The sequence below is a fragment of the Trachinotus anak genome, unplaced genomic scaffold, assembly GCF_046630095.1.
Source record: "Trachinotus anak isolate AG129_WGS33_773 ecotype Australia unplaced genomic scaffold, CSIRO_AGI_Tana_v1 ptg000014l, whole genome shotgun sequence".
Lineage (NCBI taxonomy): Eukaryota > Metazoa > Chordata > Actinopteri > Carangiformes > Carangidae > Trachinotus > Trachinotus anak.
The window spans coordinates 21,872,540-21,885,904 of NW_027273865.1; the positions used below are offsets into that span (position 1 = coordinate 21,872,540).

At 41.5% G+C, this 13,365-nt stretch overlaps 1 protein-coding gene across 3 annotated transcripts in view; it reads right to left on the reverse strand.

The window, feature by feature from the left end:
* ankrd13b (ankyrin repeat domain 13B) overlaps positions 1–13,365 on the reverse strand; it is a 46,178-nt gene that overhangs the window by 16,664 nt on the left and 16,149 nt on the right. For all 3 annotated transcript variants that reach the window (XR_011693456.1, XM_071496489.1, XM_071496488.1), the window contains 5 exons: positions 7,972–8,107; positions 5,693–5,817; positions 4,591–4,636; positions 3,740–3,883; positions 2,407–2,647 (listed from right to left, as the gene is read on the reverse strand). Coding sequence is in view for 2 of the 3 variants with exons in the window: in XM_071496489.1 (XP_071352590.1) it covers positions 2,407–2,647; positions 3,740–3,883; positions 4,591–4,636; positions 5,693–5,817; positions 7,972–8,107 (692 nt within the window). In the remaining variant the exon portion in view is untranslated. The remainder of the gene's footprint in view (positions 1–2,406; positions 2,648–3,739; positions 3,884–4,590; positions 4,637–5,692; positions 5,818–7,971; positions 8,108–13,365) is intronic.

Consider the following 13,365-nt stretch of genomic DNA (forward strand, 5'->3'; position numbering starts at 1 on the left):
CTTTGGTCCAGACTGAATTATCTCTAAAACTATTGGGTGGATTGCCATGAAACCTTGTGCAGACAATCATGTCCCGCTCAGGATGGTTTATACTAACGTGGTAATCCTCTGACTTTTCATCTCGCATCACCATCGTGCTAAAATTTTAAATTTGTCCAATATTTTTTTTTAATGACCAAACTCAGTCCTGTAGCCAGAGGAAACATCTTGAAGAGGCATTTGAACGTCCCAGGTGGGCGCAGAAGACTTTCATAATGCACTGTGCCTAAATACAGCCTCACTGCGCCACTGGCTTGGCTGTGGACCCTCTTGTCCTCCAACTAATCCAATTTCACATAACCGTATGCCTCTGTCTGATGTCTGAGGTTACATTGCAGCTCACTTACCTGGGGCTCAGTAAACTTTCTACTTGTTTAGTCAACCTTAAAACAGCAAAACTGCAGTGCTGTAGTTTTTGTGCCTGGCTGCATAAAGACGTGTTAAGTCCAGAGGTTGATGTCTTGTCTTGGGTGCTTGACAAAGTGGTTTGCTCTGAAGCATCATAAATAGATTATTGGCATGTAGAGAGGAGTGCTGACCAAGGAAAATGCACAGAGGTGACACTGAGGTACAAGTCTGACAGGGAGATGATTACACCCCCCCCACAATCTGCTACCTCTCCTTGCTCACTTCGCTGAGTCGTTATCCTCTCCGCCTTCTTGCTCACTCACTTTTTATCTGTTAACATTCACTTCCTGTCTCCTGCTCTCTATCTATCACTGGGTCAGTCTATTTTCCTTCCCCTGACTCCTCCTGCCTCCAAAACCACAGACTCCTCCTGTTTTAGCTTACGTATAGCACTTTCTCCCCAATACTCTTGTGTCCCATTCATCTCTCTCTCCTCTCTTCTCACTGCAAGTTGTCTCATCTCCCTCCCTCATCCCTCCTCCTTCAAATCCCTTCCTGCATCCTATTTATTTTATCGCCCTTTCATCCTTCTCTTTGCCATTTTCTCGCCTCCATCCCTCTCTGTCCAAAACATCCCTTGTTCTGTCATCCCTCTCTCTTTCTCTCTGTCACATCAGTCTTATCTCACCGCCTGACCAGAATAAGATGAGATTTGTCCTCTGTGCCCTCACCCAGGCCAACTCTCCTCCCTTTTCACCTCCTTTACATCTCTGCATCATGTCGCTTTATGTGAAACTGAGATATAAAACTGAACCATTAGCATATTAAGCAGCTCGTAAATTGACTGCACACAAGCCACCTGCTCATCCCGTTTACGTCTGCTGCTTTTCTCCATTCTTTTCCGTTTCCCTCCTGTCAGCTTTGTATGTTGTCTGCCTCTCTCATGTCTTTTCGTTCCGCTATCTGCCTCTCCATCTCCATGTTCACCGTTGCATTGCACTTGCACTGGAGAGTTGAGTTTTTGTGAAGTGGTCTGAGCGTGATTCACACAGCCTGAAGCTAATTTGTTCCTCACTACCTTCACATCATACTTATTCCTGTCGGGGACTGTGCTATTCTCTTTTAGACAGACAAAAGGAAAAGTGTAAATGAGGAAAAGTTAGCTTGTACATCTAATTAGCTCTCTAGTCCCTGGACAGGTGTTTAAAAGATCAGAAAATAGAAAAGAAGAAAGTTCAATGCTAAACTTTTTGCTAACTTTAGAAACCGCAAACATCAGCTTGAGCTACTGGTCATACAAGAATAAATATACATGTAGCAGGAAACCCCCAGAGTGTATGTAATTGAGCAATAGTGTGTTTCTGAATTCAACTTTTCATTTATAAGTGGAAGATTTTAATTTTTTTCAAAAGCTTCTTAGTTCATCTTTAAACTACATCAGGATTTTAGAATTAATCAGTAGTTTAATGGACTTTCATTACAGGGACATTTCCTCAGGTTGGCTCTGTTGTAGACATATCACTAACATGACTGTTCAACAATTAGTTCAACTTGAGTTTTGTTCTCTCCACTTCCCCCTCTACTGCTGCTGTTATTAGTTGTTTCCTGCAGTTTGTGAAATGTATTTTGACAGCCACCAGAGAATGAGGCTGGATTTGTTCCACTCAGCTGTGGTCATGTAAAAGAGGGACAGAAATTACATCAGTAACAACGCAAGAGTTATTTTCTCCACTCAACAAGCTGGCTCTCAGAGCAGAACATGTCCTGCGGCTAAATTGTGTGATTTTGCAGTGAGGCTAGTGCTGGTCGAGAAAATCACATTTATGCATGATTGTGAAACATGGTGAAACAAAATGCTAGAAAGAAACCCCATAGATGCTCTTTGATAAGGGATGTTTCAGATTTTACGTTTTTATGTTGGAGTTCTCTAACTAAACATCTAAATTTGCTTAAATATTCACAAAAACGGGAAAAATGTGTTTACAGGAAACTATACTGTACATTATTACTGTGTCTGACCTCTCGAAGGCAATGTTGCGGGTGTCCAGCTGAGTGGTCACCACAGGGGCAGACAGCCTGGCTGCTACCTGCTCATCACTGGGCTGTGTTGCCCCCAGAAGACCCAAACCGGCGGCGGTGCTGCTGCAGGCGCCCCCATTCCCCCGGCCAGGTGAAAGTGCTTTGAGAGATGAGACACAGAGGGTCTCACAGAACACCAGCTGCCTGTCATGGTCAACCTCCATCACTTCTGCGCTGGATTCTGGGACACAAGAGGGGGAGAAAAATGTAGGCAATGTTAGCGAGCAAGACTGAGGCAGATTAGAAATGTACAGGAGGCTGCGACACAAATATAAATAAAGAAGTCAAAAGAGATGATGATTGATTCAAGAGATAGCACATGCTGCAGATGGACGAAGAAAAGGAAAGAATAATTCAAGAAGGCAGGTCCAGAAGAAAGTAACACAGAGAGTTTTATGCAGAAACTCAAAAAAACCAAGGAAAGGTCAGAAGGGAAGGAATAATTTAAAGTGGTGAGCAAGAGAAAGATAAAAATAAAAGAACTGGGTGAAATAATGCAGAGAGGAGCCAGTGGAGAATCAAGTGAGTGGAAAGAGCTGCGCATTCAGGCTAGAAAGACAGAGGATCCCCCTGGAAACTAAAGGTGCAATCACACCTGCACCCGTTTATGTGACTGTTTGCTCACATAAACTTCAAATGAAGCCAGTGTGACTGATAAATACAGATCAGTGTTTCTAAAAAGTGTTTCAGCTCTGTTCAACTTGGACCTGTGAATTCACATGATCACCCAGTAGAAACAGTGTTGTCTCGCTGAATCTGGTTTCCCGACAACTCAGTTTGTATAAAGTTATAATACCAGAATACTGACTGCAACATGATTCATTATTAACTGTATCTATATCAGACCCATGATGTTTTGGTGGTGAAAGGGAGTAACTTTCATTATGTGGAGGAGGAAAGAAGGCAATGAAGAGATCCAGTGAAAGACAATGTGACAAACACACACTTAAAATACATGTATACGGTAATTTTTTTTTCACTTTCTGCCTTACTAATTAACACATCATATCTCATTTGTTTAATCTGTAACAAAAGCCATATAAAAGCGTAATAACAACAAGCAATGATTTTAAAAGGGGTTTTGTGCTGTCTTATTTCTTAGCCAGGTGCAGTGATTTCCACGAGTCTTTTCATTTAACTCTGCACAAGAAAACAAATGAGAATAAAAGTTCTCTAAAATAATGTGCAACTGATGTGCTTAAATGTATCCTGTCAGCACTCTCTCTCTCACACAGACATTCACACAGACTGAGGCTAGAGTTTGACCTCTGACCTTGTCCTCTGAAAATAAAGCTCCGGTTTCCTCTCTGCCAGGTCATCTGTTCAAAGCCCATCAGGGTGGTGTCAACACGGAGACACTGGCCACTCTTCCAAACTCTGTAGGTGTCACTGGGGCAGATACGAGACACCAGGGGCACTAAGGACAAACACAAATGTGTTTTCATTGCTAAATGGCAGTTGTTGGGCTCATTAGACCCTTTAATTAATTATTTTATTCAAATATGTTTTATTGAGCCAAATAAAGTTGTACATACAGTATACATAAAGAAAGAATTATAAAATGATATACATAATAATATACATTCAATCATAAAACAGATATGGCAGAATAAGGATTATCCTTGGAATTTGACAATTATCCAAGGAGAACAATTAAAAGAAAAAAGGGGAAAAAACACAATAAATAAATAAGTGAAGAGATTATTAAATACATTAAGTGAAAATTGACAAAAAAAAAATGTTCTAAATAAGTAATGGAGTAAAGAGTAGTGTGAATCTACAAGTAGAAACACAACTCAAATAAGGTAGCCTAGAAAAACAGTTCCTACCTTGATACTTCCCTCTTAGAAACCTTCCCTGTTTCCCTGTCCTCACATTTAATCCATTCTAACAGGCAAATTTCAGTAGCTATATGCAACATCAATAGTATGTACATAAATGTACTGTACACTGCGCTCATACTGAAAATACAGCACATCCGTATCCACTGTGTGAGCACCAGTGTCCAGTACAACAGGAAGAAACAGGCTCCTCAGCCGCAAAGGGAGATAATAACATGATTAGTTCTGTCTGGTGGGCACTGGACTGTTTTACTGACAGTAATGGCACAAGGACGAGACTCACCCCAGCTGGTAAACTCCCATTTCATCTCCACATAGAAGTCCTGGGCCTGGAAAGAGAGCAGACAAGGAGACAGAGAGAGGAAGATAAATTAGAAGGGAACAGGTATTGATAAAGAGAAAGGCAGAGGAGGAGAGTTGGGGAGACAGAGAGTGATGAATTCATATATGGATAGACAGAGAGGAAAAGGAAACGCGTGAGAGTAAGGAGAAAAGAGTGAACAAATGCAGGGATGCTGCTTTGTTGTCCGTGCCGAAGATAAAGGGACTGGCACAGAGAAGTGGCTGTCTGTGTGTGTGAGTGTGGGAGAGGGTTAATAATAGAAGTGATGGGTGGAGGGATGGAGAGGAGAGTGATGTGGGTGAGAGCAGCAGCAGATGAGGAACACTGTGATGTGCCTGATGTTTGCGAGTGCATGTGTGTTCGACAGTATTCATTGTTGTTTTCAAAGTGTGAGGGTGTTGTGTCTACTGTGTGAGTATGCTAGGGTGTGTGTGTGTGTGTGTATGTGTGTGTGTGTGTGTGTGTGTTTGATTATATGTGTGTGTGTGGCGTGGAGCCAGCTGGAGCACATGCACAGAAAGTGTCTGTGAAGGCAGTTCCCTGCATCTTGCCCACTGTTCTCTGCAGCTCTACTGCTGCAGCAACTTCCATATGATCTGCTGCACCTCCACATTTTCTTTTCAGGAATATAACCAGCTTTCAGTATCTCCAGTCTGAGGTTCTCCATTACTGCTAATGTGGCTTTAAGGACGGCACTCCTTACCCCTTTAGGGGATAGCGATGACTCAGATTACCCAGTTTTGTAACATGGAGACATTTGAGTGTATTCCCTTTGCCAAATAGTAAACAAAGTTATTCATACCTTCAAAAAAAGCTAAGAATATTTTATTCTAAAACAAAATCATCTACATTTCAAATGATTACATCTCTGCTCAGAGATCCCTTTGATATGCCTTCGTAGTTTGCCTATGTTTGTGTTTTGTTTCATGTATGTAATCTGCATATATGCTTGTGTGTATGTGTGTGTGTGTGTGGTCACAGGAGAGTATCTTTTTCCATGTATGCATCAAAGTGCTGTGCGTGTGTTTGTGTGAAATCCCACTTGGCGCAGCCGCTCCAGCAGGACGGGGATGCCCGCCAGTCTCTTGGCAGTCCTTTGGTAGTCACGGTAACGAAGCACGAGACGCACCAACTCCGGATCTCTGGTGCTCACCGCCTCCTGAAGAACTGACAGAGAGAGAGAGAGAGAAAAAAGAAGAGTACAACAGAGCCAATCACTCAGGCCTCATCTAAAATTTATGCACTTGTGCAATTTAAGGGGGCCGTGAGAATTGAGGAGAAACTGAAGTAGGCCAGCGGAAAAGCTGGTACGACCATTTACCGCAGCTTGCCCGTCATTCATCAGACCGCCACTTTGCTCTTAATCTTACAGGCTGTTGTAATTTCCTTTCCTTTTCTTTATTAGCAAACATGTGAGTAAGGGCTAATACACACACACACACACACACACACACACACACACACACACACACACACACAAATTTCTTTGTCTTTAGCTGTGAGGACACTTGTTAATATAATCCATTCCCAAGCCCCTTACCTGAACCCTAACCTAGACCCAATTCTAACCCTAAACCTAATAACAAGTCTTAACCATCAAACAGGCTTTTGAAGTTATGAGGACACAGATCACAATGATGTTTTCAAGCCAAAATCTGTCCACAAAACCACAGAAAGAGATGCACACATACACACACATCATTAATGATTAAAAATAAAAAAAAATTAAAAAAGCTTTACTTGCAACGTTACACAATTAAACAGTGAGTGACCACAAAAACCTATGAATGAGGGTGAGATATTGGACTCCAGTAAACTCCAGGTGTTATACCATCCAATATAATTTCAAGGTTAAAAAATTAACAAAATTCATGATCAGTTTCTCATTGTCAACCCTAAACACTAAATAGAGCCAGTGGCAAACGTTACTGTGGACTATTTTGCAGATATAATGTATGATGTGTCATGGTTTGCCCTGATGGACATTTTATGTTGGGACCTGGAACTTAATTAGTTTTGATTCTCTGTTCGGACTTTTTGGTTTATTTTCTGTTTTATTCTGAAGTAACTTCCTTGTGTGTCACAAGTTTATTTACTTCCTGTTTTTGTCCTGTTTCCCTCCTTCTTGATCGTCTGCCCCGCCCTAATGTGTTACACCTGTGTTCAATTGCCCATGCCTTCCTTGTGTATCTGAGTCTCTGTCTCTGCCCTGGTCTTTGTCAGTTCGTCTGTTCTGTTTCCTTGTGGCATGCTCCAGTGTCTCTTGCTCCTGTTTTTCTTTAGTGCTCCCCGGTTGTTTCCAGTCCTTCAGTTTTGTTTCTTCCGTCTGGCTTTTGAGTTCTCTGCGTTTTCACCAGTTTTGTGAGTTTACTTTTTGATTGAATAAATCACCTTTTTTCCACCTTGTGCCTGGATTGTCTGCATTTGGACCCTGAACTCCACAAAACATGACATGATGTGTCTTACATTACATATTATTATAGTCCTCTTATTGTGACCACGGGGGGCACTACCAAATCTCACTGCAAATGACAGGCCACGCTTGGCATTTTAAACATTCTGCTCTGCAAACATGTAAGACCTGGAACATAATTTCTTTTTACTTCGAGTTATAAATTAAAACACATCACAGAGCAGTAGGAGCACGATTACTGCTTGGGAGTCCTTCGTCAAATTTTGATATAAGGTTTCTGTGGTTGTGGTTTCTTATCCACTGATTGAGTGTGAAGACCCACAGAGCCCGCTACAGGCACAGGCAGCATCAATAACACAATATCAATAAATAGTAACACTGTACAACAAATGTGCGCTAATTCTGAAAGACCAGTAGTAACAAAGGAATGACAAATGAGAAACTCGTTAATCAGAAGTTAATTACTATTTATTAGCTCCTGATTTGTTTCTTGATAATGGATTAAGATTTTTTAATTTTTTTATTTTGATTTCATAATTTGTGAAATATAAATAAATATGTGTTGCCGACAAATTAAACACGTTTTTTTTTTAGTTTTTATCCTCCAAAGGAGAAGGAGCTCATGGGAAATGTGGTTATAATATTTAACCACTAGTGTGAGACAGAAACTACCCTTCCTCTCCACCAAGGTCTTATTGTTTACTCTAATTATATCACAATATCATAATTATTTTGACGACAATATATTTATTGTATAAAATGCCACATGACTCTCCTTTGCTCCTGAAACGCATTCCAAACCTGCAACACACAACCAAATAATGTGTTGTGCATACTGTACATTATGCATGCTGCCACATACACACACACACACACACACACACACACACACACACACACACACTCACCAGTCCATCCATTGCGGTTCTCCTTGCTAACGTCAGCTCCATGCTGCAGCAGGACCCTGGTGCAATCCAGGTGGCCCAGTGTGACGGCCAGGTGTAGAGGAGTCCGACCGCGAGGGTCCAGAGACTCTAGATCAGTCTGGGCAGAAGCAGAGAAGACAGAGGGATAGAAAAGTCGTAGAGAGGGAAGAGTATGAGGAAGGGGAATAACCAAACAGGACAGAGGAGCGTAAAGAGAGAAGTGAAGTGGGAGGAGAGGGGTTAATTGTGTATCATTGTAGTGCTCTTCTTGCTCAGAGGGGCAGGGAGAAGGCGAAAAATATAATAAGGACACAAGTGCAACGATGACGGCAGAGAGACGGAAAGCGAGACAGTGGCAGGTGCTAATTGATCTGTCACCACTCCAACATGGCTGGGTGCTGCACTCCCACTGCATCCCACTTATTGTCTGGGCTGGGTGAAATGGGTTTAGCAAAACACAGGCAGCACTATCTGCTCTTTTAACCTGGCCTCAGGGATTGTTATGTAGCCTTGTATCTGCTAGTCTTTAAAAAACTTCAAACACTCACAGTTAGCCTGAGGTTCAGAGAAGGTCACTCTGAATCCTGGCAGGAAAACATGGCCAGGCAAAGTAAATAATACCTGTCGTGCCAGTAAAGGATCTAACCTGCAGCCTCTTTTGTGACATACATCTTTTTTCCTCCTCTGTACACGTGTAACTGTGAACAACATTGCTCAACAGAAAGCATAATTAATGCTTGAGACTTCACTTCAGCTTTCAGCTCTACTCCGTATTCAGCATGTCAACAAGATCTCATTTGTCAGCCATATTACATTAGTGTTAATCTTTCACATCAGTCATACCATTGCTCTGATGCACCAAATTAAAAGGAATTATTGCGGTCGGCTTTTAAAACACTCTCAGACATACCAAAAGATATTCGGTAGACAGCTTAAGATATTTTTAGATGCTCGGAGTACTAACTAATTGACGACTCTGGCTTTTGGTGCATTTTTGGCACAAACAAATAATTGGAAAAAAGTGTGTAATTAGGCCAGACGACGTTTTTGCAAAATGCATGTGAGTGAAATTTTGAGCCGAGCAACATATTTTTTTCAAGTCAAGAAATTGTTTATTGAAAAAAACACTTATTGGCTTTCTCGACAGATGTTCAGTGAGCTAATGCAGTTTCTGTAAGCTAACCATGTAGCAATAGTTAGCAGGTCACTGGCTTAATAAAGACTGGAATCAAGATGACAGCTAAAGCCTGGCTCTGTGAAAAATTTCGGAAATCCACATACCAGCATCTCCAAAGCTTCACGTGTTGGCCAGCTGCTGTGACTTTGCACAATAATTCTAGTATGTAACTGCCTGTAAAACTACAGCTATTAATTTTTAGACATCCTTTATTGTATGGATTTAATGAACAATACATAATTAGTTAATTACTGAGCTTTAGAGGACGTTATTGGGTGATTTTTTCCCTTATCTTTAGACATGCCAGGCAGGATAAGTGTTTCTTCCTGCTACCAGTCCTAAAAGCTAAGCTAAGTGAATTTTTGGTTGTAGCTTCATATTTAGCGCGCAGAGATGAAAATGGTATCAATCTTCTCATCTGTAATTCTTGGCACAAAAACAATGTGTGAATGCAACGTATTGAATCACAAAGGAGTATAAGGTAGTTCTTTGAAATTAGACTGTATTACTAGCTTGTAGGCAATATGTGAAGGGGATTTTCCATTTCAGACATGTGAGCCAATTGCCGAACCGAGGTTGGAAAATTCTGGTCTGTTGCGGGTCTTCACATGTATTTATAGGCGCGCCAGTCCAAGCGCGTTGAAAAAAAATGACTGGATGAGTCACTGGTTATTGGCAGTTTTCTGCAGTATCATTAGAGACAGTAACATGTCATAAATGATCAGAAAGACACCTAAGTGTTATCGTGTCAAACAGCAACTGTGCCCATGTTACTTACAATCTGTTTACTACTACATGAAATATGGTGCTGGTGCATCTAATGAGATGTCATGTCTCTACACAAATCATTTGACTTAATCAACTACATGCTGTATTGCTCTGCATGAAACTGCCCATCCCTCTCTCAGTCTATTCCCCAGGCTGTTCTACGCACCACTGTTCTGTTGCCTCTCTCTGCAGTGTGCTCCTTCAAAATCCGCCACTTTTACAACACTGATCTCAGATCTGCCATCCAATTAAACAGGCTGCTGACAGCCACCATTATCCAGGGTGTAGGCTGATCCAAGGTCAGTTCTGTCAGTCTGTTGTGGGCTTGAATTCTAATTAAGGATTACTCTCGGAGATAAGTGGCAGGACTTAAAATCAGCACTTTAATGAAGACCTTAAGGAAGCTGTGGGAAATGCTCTCTAGGAAAAGAAATGAGACCATTTGTAGAGCGCTGAGTGCTTGAGTTGGGATTTTTAATAGTGTGTATATAATATCAGTGTGAACAATATATCAGAAATATTGTGTGATGAAACACAGGGGGAAGGTCACACACTTATTGATCCATATAAATCCTTAAATCAAAAGCGGTGGAGAGGAAGGAAATTTATTGAATAATAACTTACAGAATAACTTTTAAGCAACTGAGAAAAGACCAAACAAAAAAGTGCAGCTCAATATGAGGAAGCCGCCCGAAATGTTTACTGTGAGAGTATAATATCCTAATGAAAATGACTGGCTGCTACTGTCCAACACAGGTTAACTGTTCTGCTCAGAGGACTCAGCAGGTTAGGCAATATGTTCAGCAGTTATATTATCAGTCAGTTACTGCTGTTGCTGCTATGTGCAGGGAAATGAGGGAAACCACAAGGGATACACACAAACATAGTGGAGGGTATGGATGCAAATACAGACACAAAGATACTCATGAAAACCCTCACATACACCTCAATCACTCGCTCTTAAAATGTTTAAATATGCTCAGTTTAGTCACACAAAACTCAATAATAAGAACATGATACTATGGTTTCAGTGTTAATGGAGGTTTTATCTCTTTACAATCTCTAACTCTTTGGTTACCAGCTCTCTGCTCTGCACAGCCCTTTGAAAAGCAACACTGAAGAGAAAGAGTAAGAGACAGAAACAGACACAAATAATGTGGGTGGAGAAATTTCTATGGTAAGGAACTGCCTGTCAGGAACAACTGTAACATGTAAGACATGTGAAGACAGAGAGAAGGAGAGAAAAAGCAAAGGACGACAGAGCGTTATGGGAAACAAAGCTATGGAGAGGGGCGAGGAAAGAGAGAGACAGAAGGGAGAAGAGGAGAGCTGAAGGAGAGAACAACATGGGGATGTCCCTCAGGAGCCGCGGCGGCTGGGGAATAGGGGGATGGAGCGTCATAGCAACACAGGCGAAGATAGCAGGCAGTCAGTTTTGTTTGTGTGTAACGCATAGCAAATGGAGTCCAGGTATAACATGCAAATCGCACCGTCAGTGCTGTGTGTGCATGTTGGACACAAACAGTGTGTCAGAGGACACTGCGGAAAACGTGTTTAGGCAGCAAATGTGATTAACTATGAAAATCACAGGATTAAAACAAGCTGATGGTAAAAAAAAAAAAAAAAAAAAAAAAAAAAAAGGATGAAGAGACAGGGGGACAGAAGAGAAAAAAAAATGTTATTTGGCTCTCCTTACATTTTTTGTCTTGGACTGTCTCACAGCTGTCATTTCATCCATCTCTCCCCCCTTAACAGTCTGCATGTAATGTCAGTGATTATCAGTTAAAGCTTATTTTACAGCTGCACTCCATTTCAATTACTCTAAATACAAGAGCTGGGGAGCTGAAATGCAGCATAGAGACATGAGGGGAGCCGGAGAGGAGAGGTGGGAGAGGACTGAAAGAGGGATGCTAACAAGGGCGAGGAGAAACAGAAATATGTGTTGAGGTGGAGGGAGACAGAAAGAGAGGGGTGGCTGTGGGGTTATTAAAGAAGAAAGGGGGATACAGAAGCAGACAGACTGGGGAGAGCAAAGGATGTTGCCAGAAAAAAGTATGTACAATATATAACACAGGATGACAAGGAGGAACCAGAACAATCCAATGAAGTGTAGCTTTAGTAGCTGTCTCCCCTTCTCCAATAATATGTTTCTGCAGTGCCTGAGGCTGCGGTTTCAAGACTTTAAGGATGGAAGCATATTGGTTAGGTTTAGGGGTAGCATTAGCATTGCATTACGCACAGGTTTAGAACAAATTGGATTTCCAGTGTGGTGGCAGTGTCACGAAAAACTAGGGTCCTAGAAAAGCAGTCTTGAAAGTTGTGAAACTGCAGAAACATGCTGCTCCCTTTCTCCTCGACTGATGTAGCTCCTATCTTGGTAAAAGAATGATCAAAAAAGCAAGAAATAGAGAATAGATTATCTCTCTTCTTGACTTACATTTTTTCCTAATGCATTTATCTGTGATGCATTATACTACTAGGCACACAGTGTTATTTGCTGTATCCATTACCTTGGTCATGCAGTGTAAGTGAGCATGACAAACTAAACCCTGAAATGATACTGAGTGCACATCAGCTTCTTGGTGTTTGACAATTATCCATATTCCTATATTTTTACCTTATCTTTAGTCTTAATTTGTTAACTGAGACCTGCTTCCACACATATATTCTCACCGAGGAGTTTCTCAGCACCTTCACTGTCAGTACTGGACTTTTTAACATGTTCCTCAAAGGGAAACAGATGTTTCAAAGGGCCGGACATCTCCAATGTGGATTGATATTTTGATCCAGCAACATCGTCATCTCCAGTTCTCTTTCGATATGATTGGCAACCGCCACAGCAGTACGACACATACAGAGACCCTTTCAACAAGAGTCAGTATGTGAGATATTTGCTGTGGTAACACCTCGCAGCGCTAAAAGAAAACAGTGTCAGTCTCAAAACCTCATTCTCAGTGATTCTCTAGTTCTCATTTGGTCCAATTTGCATCAGAAGTAGCGAGGGCAGACAGAGATTGAAGAGAGTGACAGACGGTGGTCAGAGTTAACCGAACATGGAGAGACTTATAATTTACAGTGAACTCTAGATAAAGTTCAAAACAGTGCAAACTTTATTGATGGAAAAGGGAGGGGAGGTGTGGGCAGGCAGTGGTTCATCAAGCATTTTGATGTGCAAAACAGCAACATCAACGGTGCCCACACCCCCCCACACACACACACACAGACACAGCAGCACCACTTAAAGTCCACTCAGAGCTAACGTCCTCCCACCGCTACACAGTGACCTGCAGACATGCTGACATACTTACTCATTCACATGTGAACAATGTACAGTTGAAAAACAAAACCACACACACACACTCACACACACACACACACACACAGTGGCTCACACTGACAACTGACAACTAAATCATGATGAAGAACACTTT